The sequence below is a fragment of the Pseudochaenichthys georgianus genome, chromosome 21 (assembly GCF_902827115.2).
Source record: "Pseudochaenichthys georgianus chromosome 21, fPseGeo1.2, whole genome shotgun sequence".
In the NCBI taxonomy this organism is placed as follows: Eukaryota; Metazoa; Chordata; class Actinopteri; order Perciformes; family Channichthyidae; genus Pseudochaenichthys; species Pseudochaenichthys georgianus.
This window is the reverse complement of record NC_047523.1, coordinates 20663208-20682797: the sequence shown is the minus strand read 5'-3', so window position 1 is coordinate 20682797 and position 19590 is coordinate 20663208. Positions and strand designations below refer to the sequence as shown.

The following is a 19590-nucleotide window of genomic DNA, read 5'->3' as shown; positions in this document are numbered from 1 at the left end:
TTACTGCATTGCAGGCAATACAGAGAGGCACCAGTAGAAGATAGCTTAACTGAAGAATAGCCTGATTTAAGGTACTCCATATTTGTCAGATTTAGCTGTTTTAGAGCCTTGTGCTTTTGTTGAAATTGTTTCCATTAATGCATGGTCTTTGCTTTACATACTGATATAAACCCTAACAAAATGGTGATTGATCTACAATGCCCTTTCTCAGCGTGTTTTCTTTTAGTAAAGTCTTCTTCCAGTGTTCTGTGACCTCAGCACACCATTTTCTGTTCCAATAGAGTTGTATTGGTGTGTGTGTGTGTGTGTGTGTGTGTGTGTGTGTGTGTGTGTGTGTGTGTGTGTGTGTGTGTGTGTGTGTGTGTGTGTGTGTGTGTGTGTGTGTGTGTGTGTGTGAGTGAAACAGCTCTGATGAGGGAAAACATAATCATTTGCACAGTACAAACAAACGGGAGACCTCATTAGAGATAAGACTTCATTGTGTTTCAGAGGATTCTTAAACAACACATACATAAACAAAAACATGTAACAATAGGGGATTATCGCTTAAGTTAAAAATATAGAGCAGGTTAAAACATACACCACTTCAAGTATGTACACAAATAATTCCAAATATATAAACGGATCAGTTGTCATTAACTTAAAAACTTTAAAGGCTTTGAGACCCGAGCAATTTAAAAGATAAACATTCTTTCTTATCAGAAATGACCTTCATTGAAACTCCTTTATCTATTGAAGGTTATGCATATAGTACATCTTTACTATATACATGTAATACATTGCATTCATCAAGTCTTGCAAACAGATAAGTGAGAAAAAATGCATTGCATCAAAACATAAAAAAAAAGGACTGTCAATATGGTCCCCGGTACGATTGAATAATAGTCCAGGGGTTATATTTGACAAATAATAATGAATTCTTCAATGCTTTAAAGCTCACTTATCATAAATAAGATTGTCAGGCTGTGATGTCTTAGCAGGGTGCTAATCCTCCTCTCTTTTCTTCCCTTTTAGTTCAGGAAGTTAAATTATGTCGAACTCTGACCGCCTGGGAAGATCTGCAGAGCATCTGGTCCCTTTTAACAGTTTATTCATATTTACAATACCATATTTGAATTACTGTTAGAAGTTATTAATATAAATAAGTATCCTGCATGAGGATAAAGACCAGGAAGTTTTGTTTATAATGAAGAACTGACCTGTAAAGCATTAGTAAACTCAATCGTTGACGTAAATGGGAAGAACGTAAAACAACGTATTAAACAAAGGGTTGTGTTTTGTTCGGACATATTTTAACTCCTACAAAGAAACCTACTCTTTTTTGCTACCATCGGATGGTAAAAGAGAAGGAATTAAAGAAACAGTTTTATGAGCACCTGCTCCTCAAAAAGACTTCTGTTTTACAAACCAACGGGAATAGAAGGAAGAGTTAGCTTGTTAGCCACTCTCTGTTGGCTTTCTTTCTGCCGGTAGTGGAAGAGGCTGTTGCTGTCCAGCTGGCCCGCATAATGGATGGCCTCTGCGAACAGCTTCACCACCTTAAACACACAGAAACAAACAATGAGTTGAACCCTATTGAGTGACGGGACAGACATATGGATGCAAATGTATGTTTTCCCTGGTCACCTTGAGCGGGACATTTACCGACCTGATAATTGGTGATGAGCGGGACACCGTGGTCGATGGCCATTCTGCGGATGACGAAGTTGTCCTTCACGAGGCGAGTGTTGTTATTGGGCAGGTTGACCACCAGATCAATAAGACCTTCACTGATGAGACTATTAAAACAAACACAGTATAACATCATCAATAAATAAATATGCTATTTTTGTGTTTATATACACTGAACAAAAATATAAATGCAACACTTTTGTTTTTGCTCCCATTTTTCATGAGATGAACTCAAAGATCTAAAACATTTTCTATATACAAAAAATAACAATTTCTCTCAAATATTGTTCACAAATCTGAAAAAATCTGTGATAGTGAGCACTTCTCCTTTGCCCAGATAATCCATCCCACCTCACAGGTATGGCATATCAAGATGCTGATTAGACAGCATGATTATTGCACCTGTTCACATTGGCATGTTCACCTCCAAGATCGTCTGAGACCAGCCACTCGGACAGCTGCTGCAACAATCGGTTTGCATAACCAAAGAATTTCTGCACAAACTGTCAGAAACCGTCTCAGGGAAGCTCATCTGCATGCTCGTCGTCCTCATCGAGGTCTCGACCTGACTCCGGTTCGTCGTCGTAACCGACTTGAGTGGGCAAATGCTCACATTTGATGGCGTCTGGCACGTTGGAGAGGTGTTCTCTTCACGGATGAATCCCGGTTTTCACTGTTCAGGGCAGATGGTAGACAGCGTGTGTGGTGTCGTGTGGGTGAGCGGTTTTCTGATGTCAATGTTGTGAATCGAGTGGCCCATGGTGGTGGTGGGGTTATGGTATGGGCAGGCGTATGTTATGGACGACGAACACAGGTGCATTTTATTGATGGCATTGTGAATGCACAGAGATACCGTGACGAGATCCTGAGGCCCATTGTTGTGCCATTCATCCACGACCATCACCTCATGTTGCAGCATGATAATGCGCGGCCCCATGTTGCAAGGATCTGTACACAATTCCTGGAGGATGAAAACATCCCAGTTCTTGCTTGGCCAGCATACTCACCGGACATGTCACCCATTGAGCATGTTTGGGATGCTCTGGATCGGCGTATACGACAGCGTGTTCCAGTTCCTGCCAATATCCAGCAACTTCGCACAGCCATTGAAGAGGAGTGGACCAACATTCCACAGGCCACAATCAACAACCTGATCTACTCTATGGGAAGGAGATGTGTTGCACTGCGTGAGGCAAATGGTGGTCACACCAGATACTGACTGGTTTTCGGACCCCCCCCAGACCCCCCAATAAAGCAAAAATGCACGTTTCAGAGTGGCCTTTTATTGTGGCCAGCCTAAGGCACACCTGTGCAATAATCATGCTGTCTAATCAGCATCTTGATATGCCACACCTGTGAGGTGGGATGTATTATCTCGGCAAAGGAGAAGTGCTCACTATCACAGATTTTTTCAGATTTGTGAACAATATTTGAGAGAAATGGTTATTTTGTGTATATAGAAAATATTTTAGATCTTTGAGTTCATCTCATGAAAAATGGGAGCAAAAACAAAAGTGTTGCATTTATATTTTTGTTCAGTGTAAGTGAATCAAGTGGTTTCCTGTTGTTATAGTTATTTGTATTTTTGATCCCACTTAAGAATCAACCCATAACTGCAGCTAAGCCCATCGATTTGGTTTTGCAGTCAACGCAAAAAAAGAAAGTGCTAATCATTCTCGCTAAAACCAGAGTATTGAAAGGGGCGTTCTAAATCTGGTAGAGCTGACTTTGGCCAGGAAGGTCCTAATCTCACCAAAATCACACTGGTGTTAGCCAGCGAAAGTCAACTTTTAAATGAAATCATCTCAATATATGGCAAGCAAAATGGACCGAGATATTTCACGGCCTCTGTCTCTTTTTTAGGCTAGTGGGGCAGTTGGTTACTCTGTCATAACAAAGTCATTTAAAGGATTAGAAGAAATCCAGTTCCTTGAATGATTGATGTTTCTTTATAGGGTAAAAACAGCGTTTAGTTCATTAGAAGTTCTCATTCATAACACTCCGTTCGATGTCTCACTATGGGATGCACCTCATCGCGGAGCAAACACAAGCATCAATCTCATTACGCCAATCCTGATTGGCTGGTGATCTTGACGTCAGCGTCAGGGAATTCACCCCCTATAAGTAGCTTGCGCCACGACGCATGCGTCATTCAAACACCTCTTCTCGCTTCAGAGCACATCTCTATAGTAGCCGGACAAGCTTAACTGTCCACAGACTGAACCCAAATATATCCATTTCGGTCGACGGGCGCTCGCCGGCTACTCCTTCTGCTTTGCAGGAAGACGGTAATACTAACGCTGTTAGTATTGAAATCGACCTCGCCCTTCTCTTCCCCGGAAAGTAAGGTAGGTCTGATTTTTTCAAGCTAGCAACACACCTGTTGCTAGCTCGCTCCCTCACTATCGACACCACGGTAGCGAGGAAGTTTTTTCTTTTCTCTTCCCCACGGAGGAGGAAAGGATTAAAGGAGCATACTGTCACACCAGTCAGTATTCTCCGGGAATAAAAGACCCACACCGTCCTTTTCTCCGGATTAAGGACAGGGTGGTAACACCTTTTTCTCCCAACTTACCTGTTGAGAGCGGGTCCTGTCCACGCCACGAGGCGAACAAGATGGACGCCTCTCTCCCTCACACCAGAGGAGTCAGGGACTCGGTGGCTCGACTCTGCGGCTGCGGGTTGAAGATCTCGGGGCACAGACACACACCAGGTCTGCTCGTCCTGCCTCGGGCTGGAACACGCCCAAGGCGCTATCGACAACCCCGGCTCGTGCGGACATTGTGTCCGCTTCACCGCGAAGAGCCTCCGCCGACGGCTAGCACGCCAAGCTAGCCTGTCGGAGCAGGACCCCCCCATGTCCACTGACCTGCCGGCCGGCAGTCAAGACGCGGGGGCGTCCGCCGCAGAGAGTGAACCCCTCTCCGTGTCGGTCTGGGGCTCATTATCTGCGATGGCTGCAGAACCGGAATCCCGTGCCCTGGCAGGCTGGGACCTGGTGACGGCAAGACACGCGGGAAGGGGACCCCACGCTTTACCGAGCTGGGGCTCCCGGTTAGACCTCACCATGGTCTCACCCGCGGAGGATGTCCTCGAGCTGGACAACGATGAGGACGAAGAGGACGCTTCGGTGTTCCTCCTGTCAGAGTCGGATGAACATGAAGAGGACATCTTCATGTCATCGGCTCAGGCTGCAAAGCCTGGAGCGAGGGCTGCTCTCCCGGGAGATAGCACACCAGCTTCGCCCTGTCTGAGCATGGACCTGCAGGCCGTGTGTAAACGCGCCGCGGCCAGACTCAACATCCCTTGGCCTGAAATGGCCAAGGAGACCTCCAGGTCCCGCTACGAAGGGAAACATTTTCCCCAAGCAGCGCGGACGAAGAGGCAACTCCTTCCGGTCCTTCCGCTCACATCATCTGCTTGGGTTTTCAAGACAGTAACACGGGGCTACAGACTCCAATTCGCTGTCACCCCCCCTCGCTTCTCTGGCATTCTGCATTCGCAGGCCCGAGGAGAGTCAGCCCATATTCTGGAGAGAGAGATTCTCTCACTCCTAGAAAAGAGGGCTATATCTATTGTACCCGCCGAGCAGAGTCAGGGCGGCTTCGTTCCCAAACGGGGAGGGAACGGAATTCGGCCAATACTTGATTTGAGGACTCTGAACAAATATCTAAAAAGATATAAGTTCAGAATGCTCACTCACACATCTCTGCTGCGGCTCGTGCGACAAGACGACTGGTTTACATCAGTCGAACTGAAAGATACGTAGATCACCAGCCAATCAGGATTGGCGTAATGAGATTGATGCTTCCGTTTGCTCCGCGATGAGGCGCATCCCATAGTGAGACATCTCACTTCATGTTACTCTGAGCTCTGGGGTTACGTAAGTAACCTATAGATTCCCTGTTTATAAGACTTTTTTTTTGTCAAAAAGATTTTCTAATACTACTACCAGCTGTAGAAGTGTTTGAATTAATTAAGTTGACTATAGCATATCTATGTGTTTCTGTTTTTCACTCAAACACACTCTCACATTCATATGAAGGACTTTGACAGACAGCATTGAATTAGGACCAGATTCTAAAAGAAAATATGGAGGACGGAGAGCCGTTACAAGAAAGGTCATGTTCCTCTCTTTAAAGAGCCTCTCTGCAGCGCCGCACAGCTGATGCCTGCTGGCCAGCCGCAGTGTGTACCTGTGGGTTTGGTCTAGGTCTGTTCATCCTCTTTTATTTATTATAGAGCTTTTCCAGATGCTCAAAGCGCTTCACAAATACACATTACACATACATGCAATGGCCATGTACTGTGGACAATACCCACAGGAGCAAGTTCAGGTGAAGTGTCTTGCCCAAGGACACAACGGCTTTACAGACGCAGCTGCGGCGGGTTTCACCCCTTGATCTGATGATCATTGCACAGCGCACTGCGCCACACCGTCCATCTTCACGCCTCGAAGTCATCGAGGCTCTTTTACAAGTACACATTAGTATCATACATGTACTGTGGACAATACCCACAGGAGCAAATCCGGGTGAAGTGTCTTGCCCAAGGACACAACGGCCTGACGCAGTGGTGGCAGGAGCGGGTTTCGAACTGGAGTTCCCCAGCACCCCCCCTTGATCTGATGATCAGATACACAGACCACTGCACCACCCGTCCCGACCCGACATGACATGCTCTTCTTTACCAGCTCTTCTCCAAACATATGCTCCAGATGGCTTTATTGTAGCATATTCATGACTAGTTTATGGAATCATTGCCTTAGAAATGCAGTAAAACAGCGGGCTACACTTATCCTATGTTGCTTGTCTTGTCTTTGAAAACTGGTATACATGGAAGAGATGCAGTCAGCTTCTCTTTGAGGTAAATTAAAATATCAATTACATCTACCTTAAAAATATACACGTTATATTTCTGGTTTCATTTTTGACGGCCATAGGAAAAGTTCAACCATATTGTGGGTTAGCCTCTTTAATTTTCTTTCCCCTTTGACATTGATCTGTCCAGATTTCCTCATCCTTACTATTTCAAGCCCTAATGCTGGCTAATGCAACATATCTGGACTTCTAAGTCTGCTACATCTTCTTTGATCTTATCAGCATATCACAAAGATAATTAATAAGGCTATGCCCTTTGATCTAAAGGCAGGATCTCATTAGATATTAGATATGCCTAGTTTAAATGGAACCACAATTGATGTATTACTTAACCGCTGCCTCAGGAAACCGGAGGCCTATTTCAACCTCACAGTTTAACATTAGCTAGCTTGGTTTACCATGTTTGGTTGAATATGTCAAAAGAATGATTTCCCAACCTCTTAATACTGGGCAAACTTTTGTCTCCTCCCTCCTCAGAGGGCCAGGCGACGGGCGTGGCCGGCATATCGTTGGCACACAGCCAGGCGGAGGTAGCTTCAGTCGCATAGAGCTAGAGGACAGAAATAAGGCAACGTTAAAACATATATAGAAACATACAAAGCTTAATATCCTCCTGGATTTGTAATACTTGTTGATAATATGTCTTGTTTTCAATTACAAGTCTCTTGTCAAGCTTTCAATACTCGCCTTGAATCCTTCTTCGTTCAACTGGTAAGCTGTAGCCAGGAAATTAGGTCGGAACGAATACTGGATGGGAGGAATCAGAAATGAAGAAACAAAATGATTAGCATTATAAATACAGATACATAAGTGTTCATGTTGATTTCTGTATTCATTAAAGAAGATCCACAGCAGTTGTGGGAGAAAAAGTCCATCAGATGTTCAACGTTCTTGCTCAAATCTGTAGTTTTCCTGTACAATAATCTCACTGTTTTCTATCATGATGTTACATTTGACAATATATTATAGTATGGTACTTTATGATACACAACGTGATGACAGTTATTGAAGGGCAAAAGATGGATTGCAGTACATCCTGTATATTTAGTAGAGAGTATAAGTGATGTGGAGTGCTATGGAACAGCTTTTTAAGGGAGGCTATTTTCTCTCTTTCACTCCGATGTGATGGTTTTGCGGTCTCTCTTTTGGTCACAATCAGCCTAAAGTTATCTGAGGCCTGTACGACGAAGCTGGATCTTCGCTTAGCGGGCTAACTTCAGGGAAAACTCTGGGTTTCCGGTCCTACGACGCTGGTTCGCTTTTTAGCTAGATTTCCATGGTAACTTATAGGGATGTAACGATATACCGAATATCGCGGTAAATAAACGTCCCAATATCGTCGTGAGACTGACAAAATCTACCACGATGTTTTTTTCATGATTTTTTTTTTTAAATATATATATTTTTTTAAACACTTTTTTTTTTTTAAACCTTTATTTAACCAGGTGGTCCCATTGAGATCATCGATCTCTTTTTCAAGAGAGACCTGTCCAACATGGCAGCAAGTAGGTTACAACATGAACATAAAACAACAGAACACAAAAGGACATCGTATTTACAGGGCTACATTTACACACCTAGAGACATTGACAAGTACCAACAGTATATTTATATCTCGCCCTGTCAATAAGCCTCACCTTCTTGGCAAAAACTGTATTTTTTTTTAAGTGGTGGAGAGACAATGCACAGTTTGACCCACTGCTGTCACCCATGGCCAAAGCATATCTCTCCGTCCCACTGAGGTGGCGTTAGACTTTTTCGCAAAACCTCCCAGACATGTGTTGATCTGTACGGCAAGGTATGGGTTGGAAACTATATCATTTCCTTTTGGAGGGCATGCATAACACGGCATAACACCAGAGCCTCGCTGCGGGAAAACGTTGGCGCTGTTCCGAGTTTGTTCTAATCTGTCAAAATGACAGACTGCTTTCAGATTTTTCCGTCATTGTTAAATAAAATATTCGGTTAACGCGACCACTGCTGTCCCCGCAACATCAGTACCAAGCGAGAGAGTTTTTTCCAGAGCAGGGGATATTGTAAATGCCCAAACATCCCAGCTTATAAATACCTGGAAATGTGGACATTCTCATATTCCTAAAAACCTGTCTGATGATGCCGAGTGAGTGACTAGTGAGTTTGAGTTGAGTTACTTGAAAAACTAAAGTGAAACTTGATTTATTTTATTGCAGGGTCTGATTATTAAATGTTTAATTGTGAGATGCAGTGGCACAAAGAAAATGCCTACTTTGTTTGGTAGTACTATAGGTACAAAAACACTGGTTCTCATTCATAACACTCCGTTCGATGTCTCATTATGGGATGCGCCTCATCGCGGAGCAAACAGAAGCATCAATCTCATTACGCCAATCCTGATTGGCCGGTGATTCTTGACGTCAACGTCAGGGGAAATCACCCCCTATAAGTAGCCTGCGCCACGACGCATGCGTCATTCAAACACCTCTTCTCGCTTCAGAGCACATCTCGAACGGTAGCCGGGCTAGCTTAACAGTCCACAGACTGAACCCAAAGCTAATTTCGGTCGACGGGCGTTAGCCGGCTACCCGATTCTCTCACAGAAGGGTATTATAGTCAACCTCGCCGTTCTTCCTCTGGAGTAAGGTAAGGTTTTGACTTCAAGTTAGCAACACACCAGTCGCTAACTTGTGTTTTTCCCTCACTACCGACACCACGGTAGCGAGGACACTTTTTTCTTCTCTCTTCCACGGAGGAGAAAAGGATTACAGGAATATTACCATACCAGGTAATATCCTTGAGAGAAAAAGACCCACGCTGTCCTTTTTTCCCCCGGATTAAAGACAGATCGGTAAACATTTTTTTCTCGAACGTACCTGTCATGAGCGGACCCTCTCCACGCCTCACGGCGAACGAGATGGATGCCTCTCCCCCTCACACCAGAGGAGTCAGGAACTCGGAGGCTCGGCGCTGCGGTTGCGGGTTGAAAGTGTCAGGCACAGACTCACACCAGATCTGTTCGTCCTGCCTCGGGCTGGAACACGCCCAGGAGGCCATCGACAACCCCGGCTCGTGCGGACATTGTGTCCGCCTCACCGTGAATAGCCTCCATCGAAGGTTAGCGCAACAAGTTAACCTGTCGGGACGGGACCCCCTCATGTCCACTGATCCGCCGACCGGCAATCAAGACACGGGGACGTCTGCCGCAGAGATGGAGCCCCTCACTGCGGTCTGGGGCTCAACGACAGCGGCACCCGCAGAACCGGAATCCCGCGCCATATCAGGCCGAGATCCGGTGGCGGCAAGAAACGCGGGAACGGGGCCCCACGCTATACCAAGCTGGGGCTCCCGACTGGACCTCACCATGGTTTCACCCGCGGAAGATGTCCTGGAGTTAGACTACATGGAGGACGAAGAGTACACCTCTGAGTTCCTCCTGTCTGACTCGGATGAGCAAGAAGACGACGTCTTCGTGTCACCAGCTCAGGCTGCAAAGCCGGGAGCGATGGCTGCTCTCTCGGCGATAGCACACCAGCTTCGCCCGGTCTCAGTATGGACCTACAAGCCGTGTGTCAGCGCGCTGCGGCCAGACAATCTCCGGTTCCGGCTGCAGCTCAGGCTCAGCCAACCCAGACTTTCGGCCAGCAGTCGAGGAAGAAGAAGCGAGCGGCGTGACAGCCCCTCCTTCTCCCCTCCGTGCATGTGTTCCAGCCGCCTCGAGAGATGCCTAAACGCCATCCTCAAGTCCGCACAAACACATGTCACACGTTGGTTGATTCCTCTGTCATTAAACATTTTCTGCTGACGCATCCAGGCCGAGGGCGCAGCTCAAAAAAATGAATATAAAATCAATAAAACCAATTTTCTCCCCTTTTGAGAGCAGCAACGGCATCTCTCAAAAGGCGGATTATTGACGGGTCTGTGAAGGCACCACCGCCACACGCAGTGCCGGCTGGAGCTGTCAGCGTGACATCTCAGCTGGCTCTAAGGAGCATGCAGCAGGAGATACTCACGACACCCAAGCTGCCTCGTACTCTGCTCGGTTTAAAACACCGAAGACGCAGAGGTCGGAGCCCATCCCGAGTCCCCAGCCCAGGCTGGAGACGAGGGCAAGTTGGCCGAGAAAATCTCCGGTTCCGGCTGCAGCTCAGGCTCAGCCAACCCAGAATCTCGGCCAGCAGTCGAGGAAGAAGAAGCGAGCGGCGTGACAGCCCCTCCTTCTCCCCTCCGTGAATGTGTTCCCGCCGCCTCGAGAGATGCCTCAACGTCATCCTCAAGTCCGCATAAAACACATGTCACATCTTTCTGTCTGAATAAACCATTTTCCGCTGACGCATCCAGGCTCCGGCCAAGGGCGCAGCTCAAAAAAAATGAAAAGAAAGACAATAAACAGTCCGTTAACCATAAATCCCCTTCTGAGAGCAGCTACGGCCTCTCTCAAAAGGCGGATAATCTGTGATCTGTGGCGGTCTGTGAAGGCACCACCGCCACGCGCATGCGCAGTGCCGGTTGGGGCTTTAAGGGCACTACCGCCACGTGCGTACGCAGTGCCGGCTAGAGCTGTAAAGAACGGCCCGTCAATCCTTCCCCTTTCAAGAGCAGCTACGGCATCTCTCAAAGGACGGATTATTGACGGGTCCGTGAAGCCACCGCTACACACATGCGCAGTGCCGGCCGGGGCTTTAAGGGCACCACCGGCACGCGCAGGCGCAGTGCCGACTGGAGCCGTGAGGGCACCACCGGCACACACATGCGCAGTACCGGCTGGAGCTGTAAAGGCACCTCCGTCACGCACATGCGCAGTGCCGGTCGGAGCCATAAGGGTGACATCCCAGCTGGCTCTAAGGAGCATACAGCAGGAGATACTCACGATGTCTGCCTGGGCTTCTCAAAACAGTTATAATTGATCTGTTTTCACAAACCCAGTGAGAGTCAACCCACATTCTGGAGAGAAAGGTTCTCTCTCTCCTAGAAAGAAGGGTTTTATCTATAAAGCCCACCGAGCGGAGTCAGATTACGGAGGAAAATGTCCTCGTAAAGCACCCGCTCAACATGGGCCTCATAATAAAACTAAACCCCGAACTCCACGGCTTACGGAGAGTTTTGGTGATTATGAAATGCGTAGTGGCACTACACCCGACTTTTCCAGTGCGGGACGCGCCTACGGGTGCAGTCCTTTCGCGGAAGGTGGTCACCACGGACGCAGGTCAGACGGGCTGACAGGGGACTTACGAGGGTCGCCCGGTGAGAGGTCTCTAGAACAGAGACTTCCAGCGGGCACGCGTAAATTACCCGGAGCTTTTAGCGGTGTTCCCCACCCTAAAACGCTTCCTGCCTTCTCTCAGAGGACTTCATGTCCCCGTGAGGATAGACAACACGATATCGTGTATGAACCGCCAGGGGAGATTGCGTTGTCTCCAGTCACACACACTGGCACACAAACTGATCCCTTGGAGCGGCAGACGTCTCCTCCCTCTGAGAACGACACAAGTACCGCGTATGCACCTAGGGACAGAATTACTGTCAAAGGGTGCACCACTCTATGCAGACTGGACTCCTCATCCAAGGATCGGGAGTCCGCTGTGGGTGCGTTACGGCGGAGCCGCGTTAAGTCTGTTCGCAAGGGGAGAAAATGCTCAATGACAGCTGTTCTCTTTAATGCACGATTTAAACGCACCGTTAGGCGGGGACGCACTCGTACACGATTGACCTCCGGGTCCTCTGTACACGTTCCCACCCCTTATTTTGAATGACGCATGCGTCGTGGCGCAGGCTACTTATAGGGGGTGATTTCCCCTGACGTTGACGTCAAGAATCACCGGCCAATCAGGATTGGCGTAATGAGATTGATGCTTCCGTTTGCTCCGCGATGAGGCGCATCCCATAGTGAGACATCTCACTTCATGTTACTCTGAGTCTGGGGTTACGTAAGTAACCTATAGTTTTCTTGTTCCAGTATGTTACTGTCACTTTGTTTTTGACATTTTAAAATACTGCTATCCTACTAAAATGCTGTACAAATCAGATTTATTATGTAACAAAGAAACATTTCCAGAGTAAAAAAAAATCCCCTTTATTATTCAATATCGCGATAAATACCGTACCGTGGACTTGTTATCGCGATATTATCGTACCGTGAGTTTTTGGTATCGTTACATCCCTAGTAACTTATGATGAGCGACTAACCTGGGCCCTATACTACGAATCTAGTTCAACATATCCTGGATATGTTTTGAGATATCCGGTTGACTTATTCCAAAACAAACCCGCTCTCGCTAAACTGTCTTACGTTGCTGGCTATCAATTCGATCGCTCAAGCCAGCCGTGCCCTATCTAGTTAGGTGCGCGTTCACATAAAATGGGTGGTATCTGGAGCATTCGACCAATCACAAACATGGAGAAGCGTACTGACAGCACAGCGTCATACTTCCTGAATGAAAAGTCAACTATAATATTAGTCAAATATGAAGAAGTTAAACTTTAAACATCCATGACTTAAACACTTTATCCAGGATCAAAGCCACATAGCTGCAAGGTGAATACAGCTGGTAAAAGAACAAGTGTTTGAATGCGTACATTAAAAAGGTTTATGATATCACTGCCCCGTCTAAGACACGAGTGGATCTGACTTTAATTACACTCGAGTGTTTCGTCAACTTAATGTGTTGCTTAAAATAATACTTCTGCATACAGTATGTGACACTGAGTGTTGCACGGCCATATACGGCTCAGCTGACTCAGATAAGGAAATATGATACATTATGATGTGAATGATAATGGGACACATCGACGTCTGCACTCACAGTGCCGCGGACTGTAGGCTACGTAATGTTACTTTGATCCGGTTAATTATGTTGTTGTGGCAGATATTTAAGTAAGCTTTCTTAGCATAATAGTATAATAATAGTATAATAGTTATAATAGTCAGATTGCTCTGAAGATGGGAGGTGATATTCTATTCATTTTCACGTTCACACAGTCAGTGATTTTGGCCGGCAGTCTTTCCTGCAACGGCAGTTTAAACTGTATTTCCTCCGCACATTGAGCTCTGATTGGTCAGCAGGCACGGTGCTTTCACTGAGTTGATCTCTTATCCTGGAACCTATCCTGCTCCGGAGCAGGCTAGCCGCTCAGCATAAGTTATCTAGCCCGCTAAAAAGTGAACCAGCTTCGTAGGACCGGAAATCCCTGAAGTTAGCTTGCTAAACGAAAATCCTGATTCGTAGTATAGGCCCCTGGTCCGGAGCCGGTTAGGTTGCAGGCTAAGAGATCAAGTCAGTGAAAGCACCGCCTGCTGACCAATCAGAGCTCAGAGTTTAAAGCGATCAATTCATATTTCAGGAGAAAGGAAATACAGAAAAACTGCCGTTGCAGGAAAGACGGCCGGCAAAAATCACCGACTGTGTGAACGTGAACATTAATAGAATATCACATCTTCAGAGCAATCTGACTATTATAACATTAGCGTTAAGAAAGCTTAATTAAATATCTGCCACAACATAAGTAACCGGATCAAAGCAACAGTACAGTCCGCGGCATATCACGTCATAATGTATCATATATTTCCTTATCTGAGTCAGCTGAGCCGTATCTGGCCGTGCAACACTCACAGTGTCACATACTGTATGCAGAAGTATTATTTTAAGAAACACATTAAGTTGACGAAACACTCGAGTCAAATGTAAATAAAGTCAGATCCACTCGTGTTTTAGACGGGCAGTGATATCATAAACCTGTTAATGTACGCATTCAAACACTTTTTCTTTTACCAGCTGTATTCAACTTGCAGGTGCAGCTATGTGGCTTTTATCCTGGATAAAGTGTTTAAGTCATGGATGTTTAAAGTTTAACTTCTTCATATGTCTAATATTATAGTTAACTTTTCATTCAGGAAGTATGACGCGCTGCGTTGTCAGTACGCTTGTCCATGTTTGTGATTGGTCGAATGCTCCAAATACCACCCCTTTCATGTGAACGCGCACCTAACTAGATAGGACACTTGAGCGATCCACTTGATAACCCGCGTCGTAGTACAGTTTAGCGAGAGCGCGTATGTTTTGGATTAGGCCAACCGGCTAACTCAAACATATCCAGGTTAGGTTGAACCAGCTTCGTAGTGCAGGCCTCTGTTGCACACTTCTTCATAATGCCTCCAAGTGTTACTGTTTTATGTAGTATAATACAATAAAAAATAGAGTTTTAGCATTTGCTTCAAAAATCAGTATTACGTGCTAGCTATAGTTTATGGAGTTTGTTAGGACAATCAAGTTTGTTTATGTTCTTTTAATCTTAAGGATGGCAATGTTATTGAAGCATTATTTCTTTTTTTGCTGTGGTGATAACAACTTGGACCCAGATATTTATAGTTGCAGCTTTCACAAACGAAGACTGCAGTTTTACAAATAAAATCATTATAACCATATTTCCAGTTTGATACATTACCGTTATCACAGGATGTAAAAGAAAAATAAACAAATCATGTAGATATGTGTTTATGTTGGACATCAGCTTCTAAGTACCCACCTAATGTATTCCATCAAGCACATTTCAAAGTGCTGAGAACTCTTGTGTGAGTTGTTGCTGTTTATTTGCAAGTGTTTACGCTCGATGCCCTTCAGCTTAATAAACAATAAGCTTGCTACAATTACAGCCGTCTCACAAAAGCATTGTAATTATGGTTTGATATTCTTTGAAGATTCTGCGGCCTACATTAACAAGTTTCCATGTTATACCAGTTTCTAATCTAGCTTGCAATTTTGACAGACTGCCTGTACTGGTGCAAAAAAGCTACGCTTAATTAAAAAGACAGAGGCAAACAGTGAGGATTGGAGAGTATGAAAGACAAAGACAATGTAGTTTCATTCCCCATGACTATTTGCCAACTCTATTTGCTCAACTATGGTTGATGTGTAATAACTTTAACTTAAAATGGTATCAATTTCACCTCCTGCAGTAGCACTTTGTGACTACTTTATTTTACTACTATCCATGTGAATGATGTTGGTATGAAGTGTGTGCTACGAGCCATCAATATGAAATCCTGCATGAACAGATATTTTGTGCTAACTGGTAACCTGAGCTAACACAGCAGAAAAAAGCCAGCAAAAAACAAAGCTGACTTGTTATAACTAGTTCATATGGTAACGTTGTCAGCAACATTTGTTTATTTTCAACAATAGCATTAATTTTGAGTCAGGCTACCTACAGGTTGAAATCCAATATAAGCTTTACACAATCTCCTGAATAGATATCCGGCTCTTCCGCTGCTAAATGCTCCACCATGTTCCCTGGCAAGTTGCCAACTAAACTCTGCACTTTGTCCCAGCGCATGTATCGTTCAGTTGGTTTTGAGGTTGTTTTTTTTAAAACAGCTTTCTGCTGGTGGAATTGAGGTTGTTGAGAGTAGTGAGACTGAACCAAAACAATGGGCTGGAAGACAACAACAAAAAAGCCTGTTGATGTGAGGGCTAGTCGGATAATATTTCTCTGAGGGTTCCTAACTATGTGGGAACTATTTCACGTTGGCATCTAATTTATTGGTAATATAACAGCCACTAACCCCATCCAAATACAACATTTGATCATCACTTTTTCGAACGGTAAAATGAACCGCCCTTAATCTGAAGGCCACAGTCTTTTTCAATAGATTACCGCCAAAAAACGTTTTAACCCTCCTACCACAAACTTTCTCAAAACCATTGGTAAATCACACCTATGTTGCGGTTTGTTCTCGATCCGTCTGCTTGAAGTGTTGCTACTTGTCAGCCTCGTTACGGTGCATATCTAACCCCAGGTACTTGCCTTGAAGTGGACCTGTTCCCCAAGAGCACCAATTATACAGCGAGTGTTGCGAGTGCTTTGTTGACGCTGCATTACTCAAACTTCCAGTTTGGCAACCAAGGGTAGAAGCAAAACGTAATTATCAAAACTCATGTAAGATTGTGTCATTGAAAAAAGTACAGTGCTCAGGCTCACAGTTTGTGTTCTACAGCTAAGGATTTGTAAAGGATTGAGAGATGTTTTTACGGCAACTTTATCGAGCAATGTCCATTAAAGATTTTGGACAGAGCGCTTGGTTGATGAGAAAATAATTTTCGTGCAGAACTTAACCTGTCATTTTTTGTGAGCAGTTCTTCTCCAACTTAGGATATTGTTTAAGAAAGATTATTGTTTGAATACTTTGTTGACTTTTATGTTTTTGTAGTTCCTCTTAATCTTTTAGGTATAAAAGCATCAGGATTAATCTTCGTATCCTTCGTCTTCCCTGTTCTACTTACTAATCCTCAAGGTCTTATGAAGACCAAATAGTTTGTACTGAGCCTGAAAATTACCACAATACTGCCAAAAACCCCACTGAATTAAAAATGGTTGACTACCTGTTGCTTTTAGACAATGTCCCTCCAAAACATGTTTTTGTTTTAGGGTTGTTTTGGGAAGTTTTGATCAAGTCTTACTAATAGGTAACCTCTCCGAGTAATTTACCCAATGTCTCTCACATCATGAGAGTTGCTAGCGTTGCAAGAATCAAGTTATGATTTGCGTCAAACAAACGGAGGAGTGTCGGGCTGGCACAGTAAGAGGCTGATAGCTTGAAAGATTTATACCACCTGTTCTGCTGGCCCTGTGTATTTGCTGTCTTGCGGGCAGGAGGCACCAAAAGGAAACACCAACAGGAGGCAAGTGGACCTCCAGATGGCTGTAGTCTTACCTGAATCCCAAGCAGGATGCCCTTCTGCGGAAGCTTGAATCCTGTTGAGAGCATAGCCTTCAGGAAGGCTGAATAAATGTTTGGTCCAAAACACGCTACCTGCAACAAATCACACATGACTAACTGTTAACACTGAATCACCCATTTCCGATAAAGAAAAGTACACTTCACATTAATGAACCAAAATATGTTGCTGTGTGACTCTGAGGGTCTTACTTCTCCAGTGGAGGCCATCTCACAGCGAAGCACTGGGTCTGCCTCCCTCAGCCGCGGCCAGGAGAACATGGGTGCCTGGTGAGAAAAGGGAAGAGTGGATTTATTTCAACATGCTTTGGAATAAAATAACATTACAACTTGAGATGGTAATGAGTCAACTACATAATTACTTTTGAAAATCCTTGTTCAGCTGTAGTAGTTGCTACAAGGCCCAATGCCATTTGAGTCAGTTCTTATGACCGTTAACAATTGGCCATCATTGTTGTTTTTACAAGAAATCCTGTTGATTAACCATGAAAAACATCTGTGTACCAACAATAGTGGAGCCATTATAAACTACTGCAAAAAGAGTGGCAATCAATTGGAGAATAATTTCACACTTAAATGGCTCCAGTCCATTGGAAAGGTTTCAGGGACTTCATGACACTGCTGCCACCTAGAGGACAGACTAAGCTTCCAGCTTCCCTTAAAGAGGAGCAGGTCAAGTGGCAATTACTGTTTAATGATCAATACAAACTATTTATACAAACTAAGAAAAGGGGTGCTTTCTCACAATACTACGAGTTATTTCATTTTGCTAATGCAATCCACTATTTCCACTTAAACACTGATATATAAAAGGGCAGATAATAGAAAAGAGGGAGCGGTGTGGAGAAGCAGATAGCAGTAAGGCCAGAACAATAAAAATTACTTTAGAGGAGATAGTAATGGAGAGGACTTGAGAGAAGAAGGGATGACATATAAGGAAGGAACAACATTTTTTTTCAATTAAGACAGGAGAAATAAACATGACCATTTAATTAAAATAATGGAATTGCAGATATACAATCAAATTAAAATGGGTGAGAAGAAAAGATAAAATATTGTTTTGTTAATTTTAAAGAGAGGAGAGAAAGATTGAAAGGAACGGTAGGAACAAGGGCAGAAGGCCGAAGCTTTGTCCTCATTATATTAAATACAAATTAAGTGTTGTGAGAAGCCATTCATATATTTTAAAGCAGACAACCCCCATTACTTTGAAAAGACAGAGAGGTGGTGCAGCGTTGTGTGGTTCGTGGAGAAGCACAGACACACACGTAGAGGCAGGGCCACTAGGGGGGGATTCATCCTTGAAGCAGGCTATCTAATCAGCTGAACGTAATGTTAGCATACTAATGTAAGAAGGGACCAAGAGAAGAGAATGCAGACGGGGAACCAGCATCGCTTATCGTGGCTTTGTTCAAAGAAAGACAGAGAAGTATGCATAGATAACATGGCAGAATGTGACCAAGAAAGACAATGAAATGGCGAAAGGGGAACACATACAGAGAGGGGCAACTTCTAATAGTGCTATGAAAGAAGAAACTCAAATAAAAGAGTGGATTTTTTGAAAAGCAGAAAATAAGTACCACAAAGACTGTGCTGGTGGTATCTGTAAATCCAGAATAGTTGTATGGTGCATAATTCAAATAAAAAGTGGATCCCTATTTTATCCACGATCCCCACTGTAAAACCAAAATTGCAGCAAACACTTAAAACTATGAAGCAAGATATGGAAATATAAACAAGAGCTGTTAGAAAAATGGCATCACTAACACTAGTGGAGACATAAATGGTCTGAAAATGAGAAACTTTACACAAGCCCCCATAAATATAATTATGTAAACCTCGGGAGTCTCCGTTATAATGGTTTGTTGTTCAATTGCAATGGTGTGTCTCTGGGACAGAATGAGTGTGTGTGGCTTTCACACAATAACCAAGGCTATGTCACACACACACACACACACACACACACACACACACACACACACACACACACACACACACACACACACACACACACACACACACACACACACACACACACACACACACACACACACACACACACACACACACACACACACACACACACACACACACACACACACACACACACACACACACACACACACACACACACACACACACACACACACACACACACACACACACACACACACACACACACACACACACACACACACACACACACACACACACACACACACACACACACACACACACACACACACACACACACACACACACACACACACACACACACACACACACACACACACACCATTTCCCCATCTCGCTATCCCACCCCAACCGCCCACT

General features: G+C 44.6%; 1 protein-coding gene across 1 annotated transcript in view; it reads right to left on the bottom strand.

Annotated features, from left to right (window-relative positions):
- Positions 1-479: 479 nt before the first annotated feature.
- Positions 480-19590, bottom strand: part of cps1 (carbamoyl-phosphate synthase 1, mitochondrial) — a 69886-nt gene continuing 50775 nt past the window's right edge. The window contains exons 33-38 of the mRNA XM_034109301.1: positions 17449-17523; positions 17233-17331; positions 7239-7298; positions 6989-7101; positions 1649-1778; positions 480-1538 (exon numbers count right to left, since the gene is read on the bottom strand). Coding sequence (XP_033965192.1) covers positions 1401-1538; positions 1649-1778; positions 6989-7101; positions 7239-7298; positions 17233-17331; positions 17449-17523 — 615 coding nt within the window. The 3' untranslated portion in view covers positions 480-1400. The remainder of the gene's footprint in view (positions 1539-1648; positions 1779-6988; positions 7102-7238; positions 7299-17232; positions 17332-17448; positions 17524-19590) is intronic.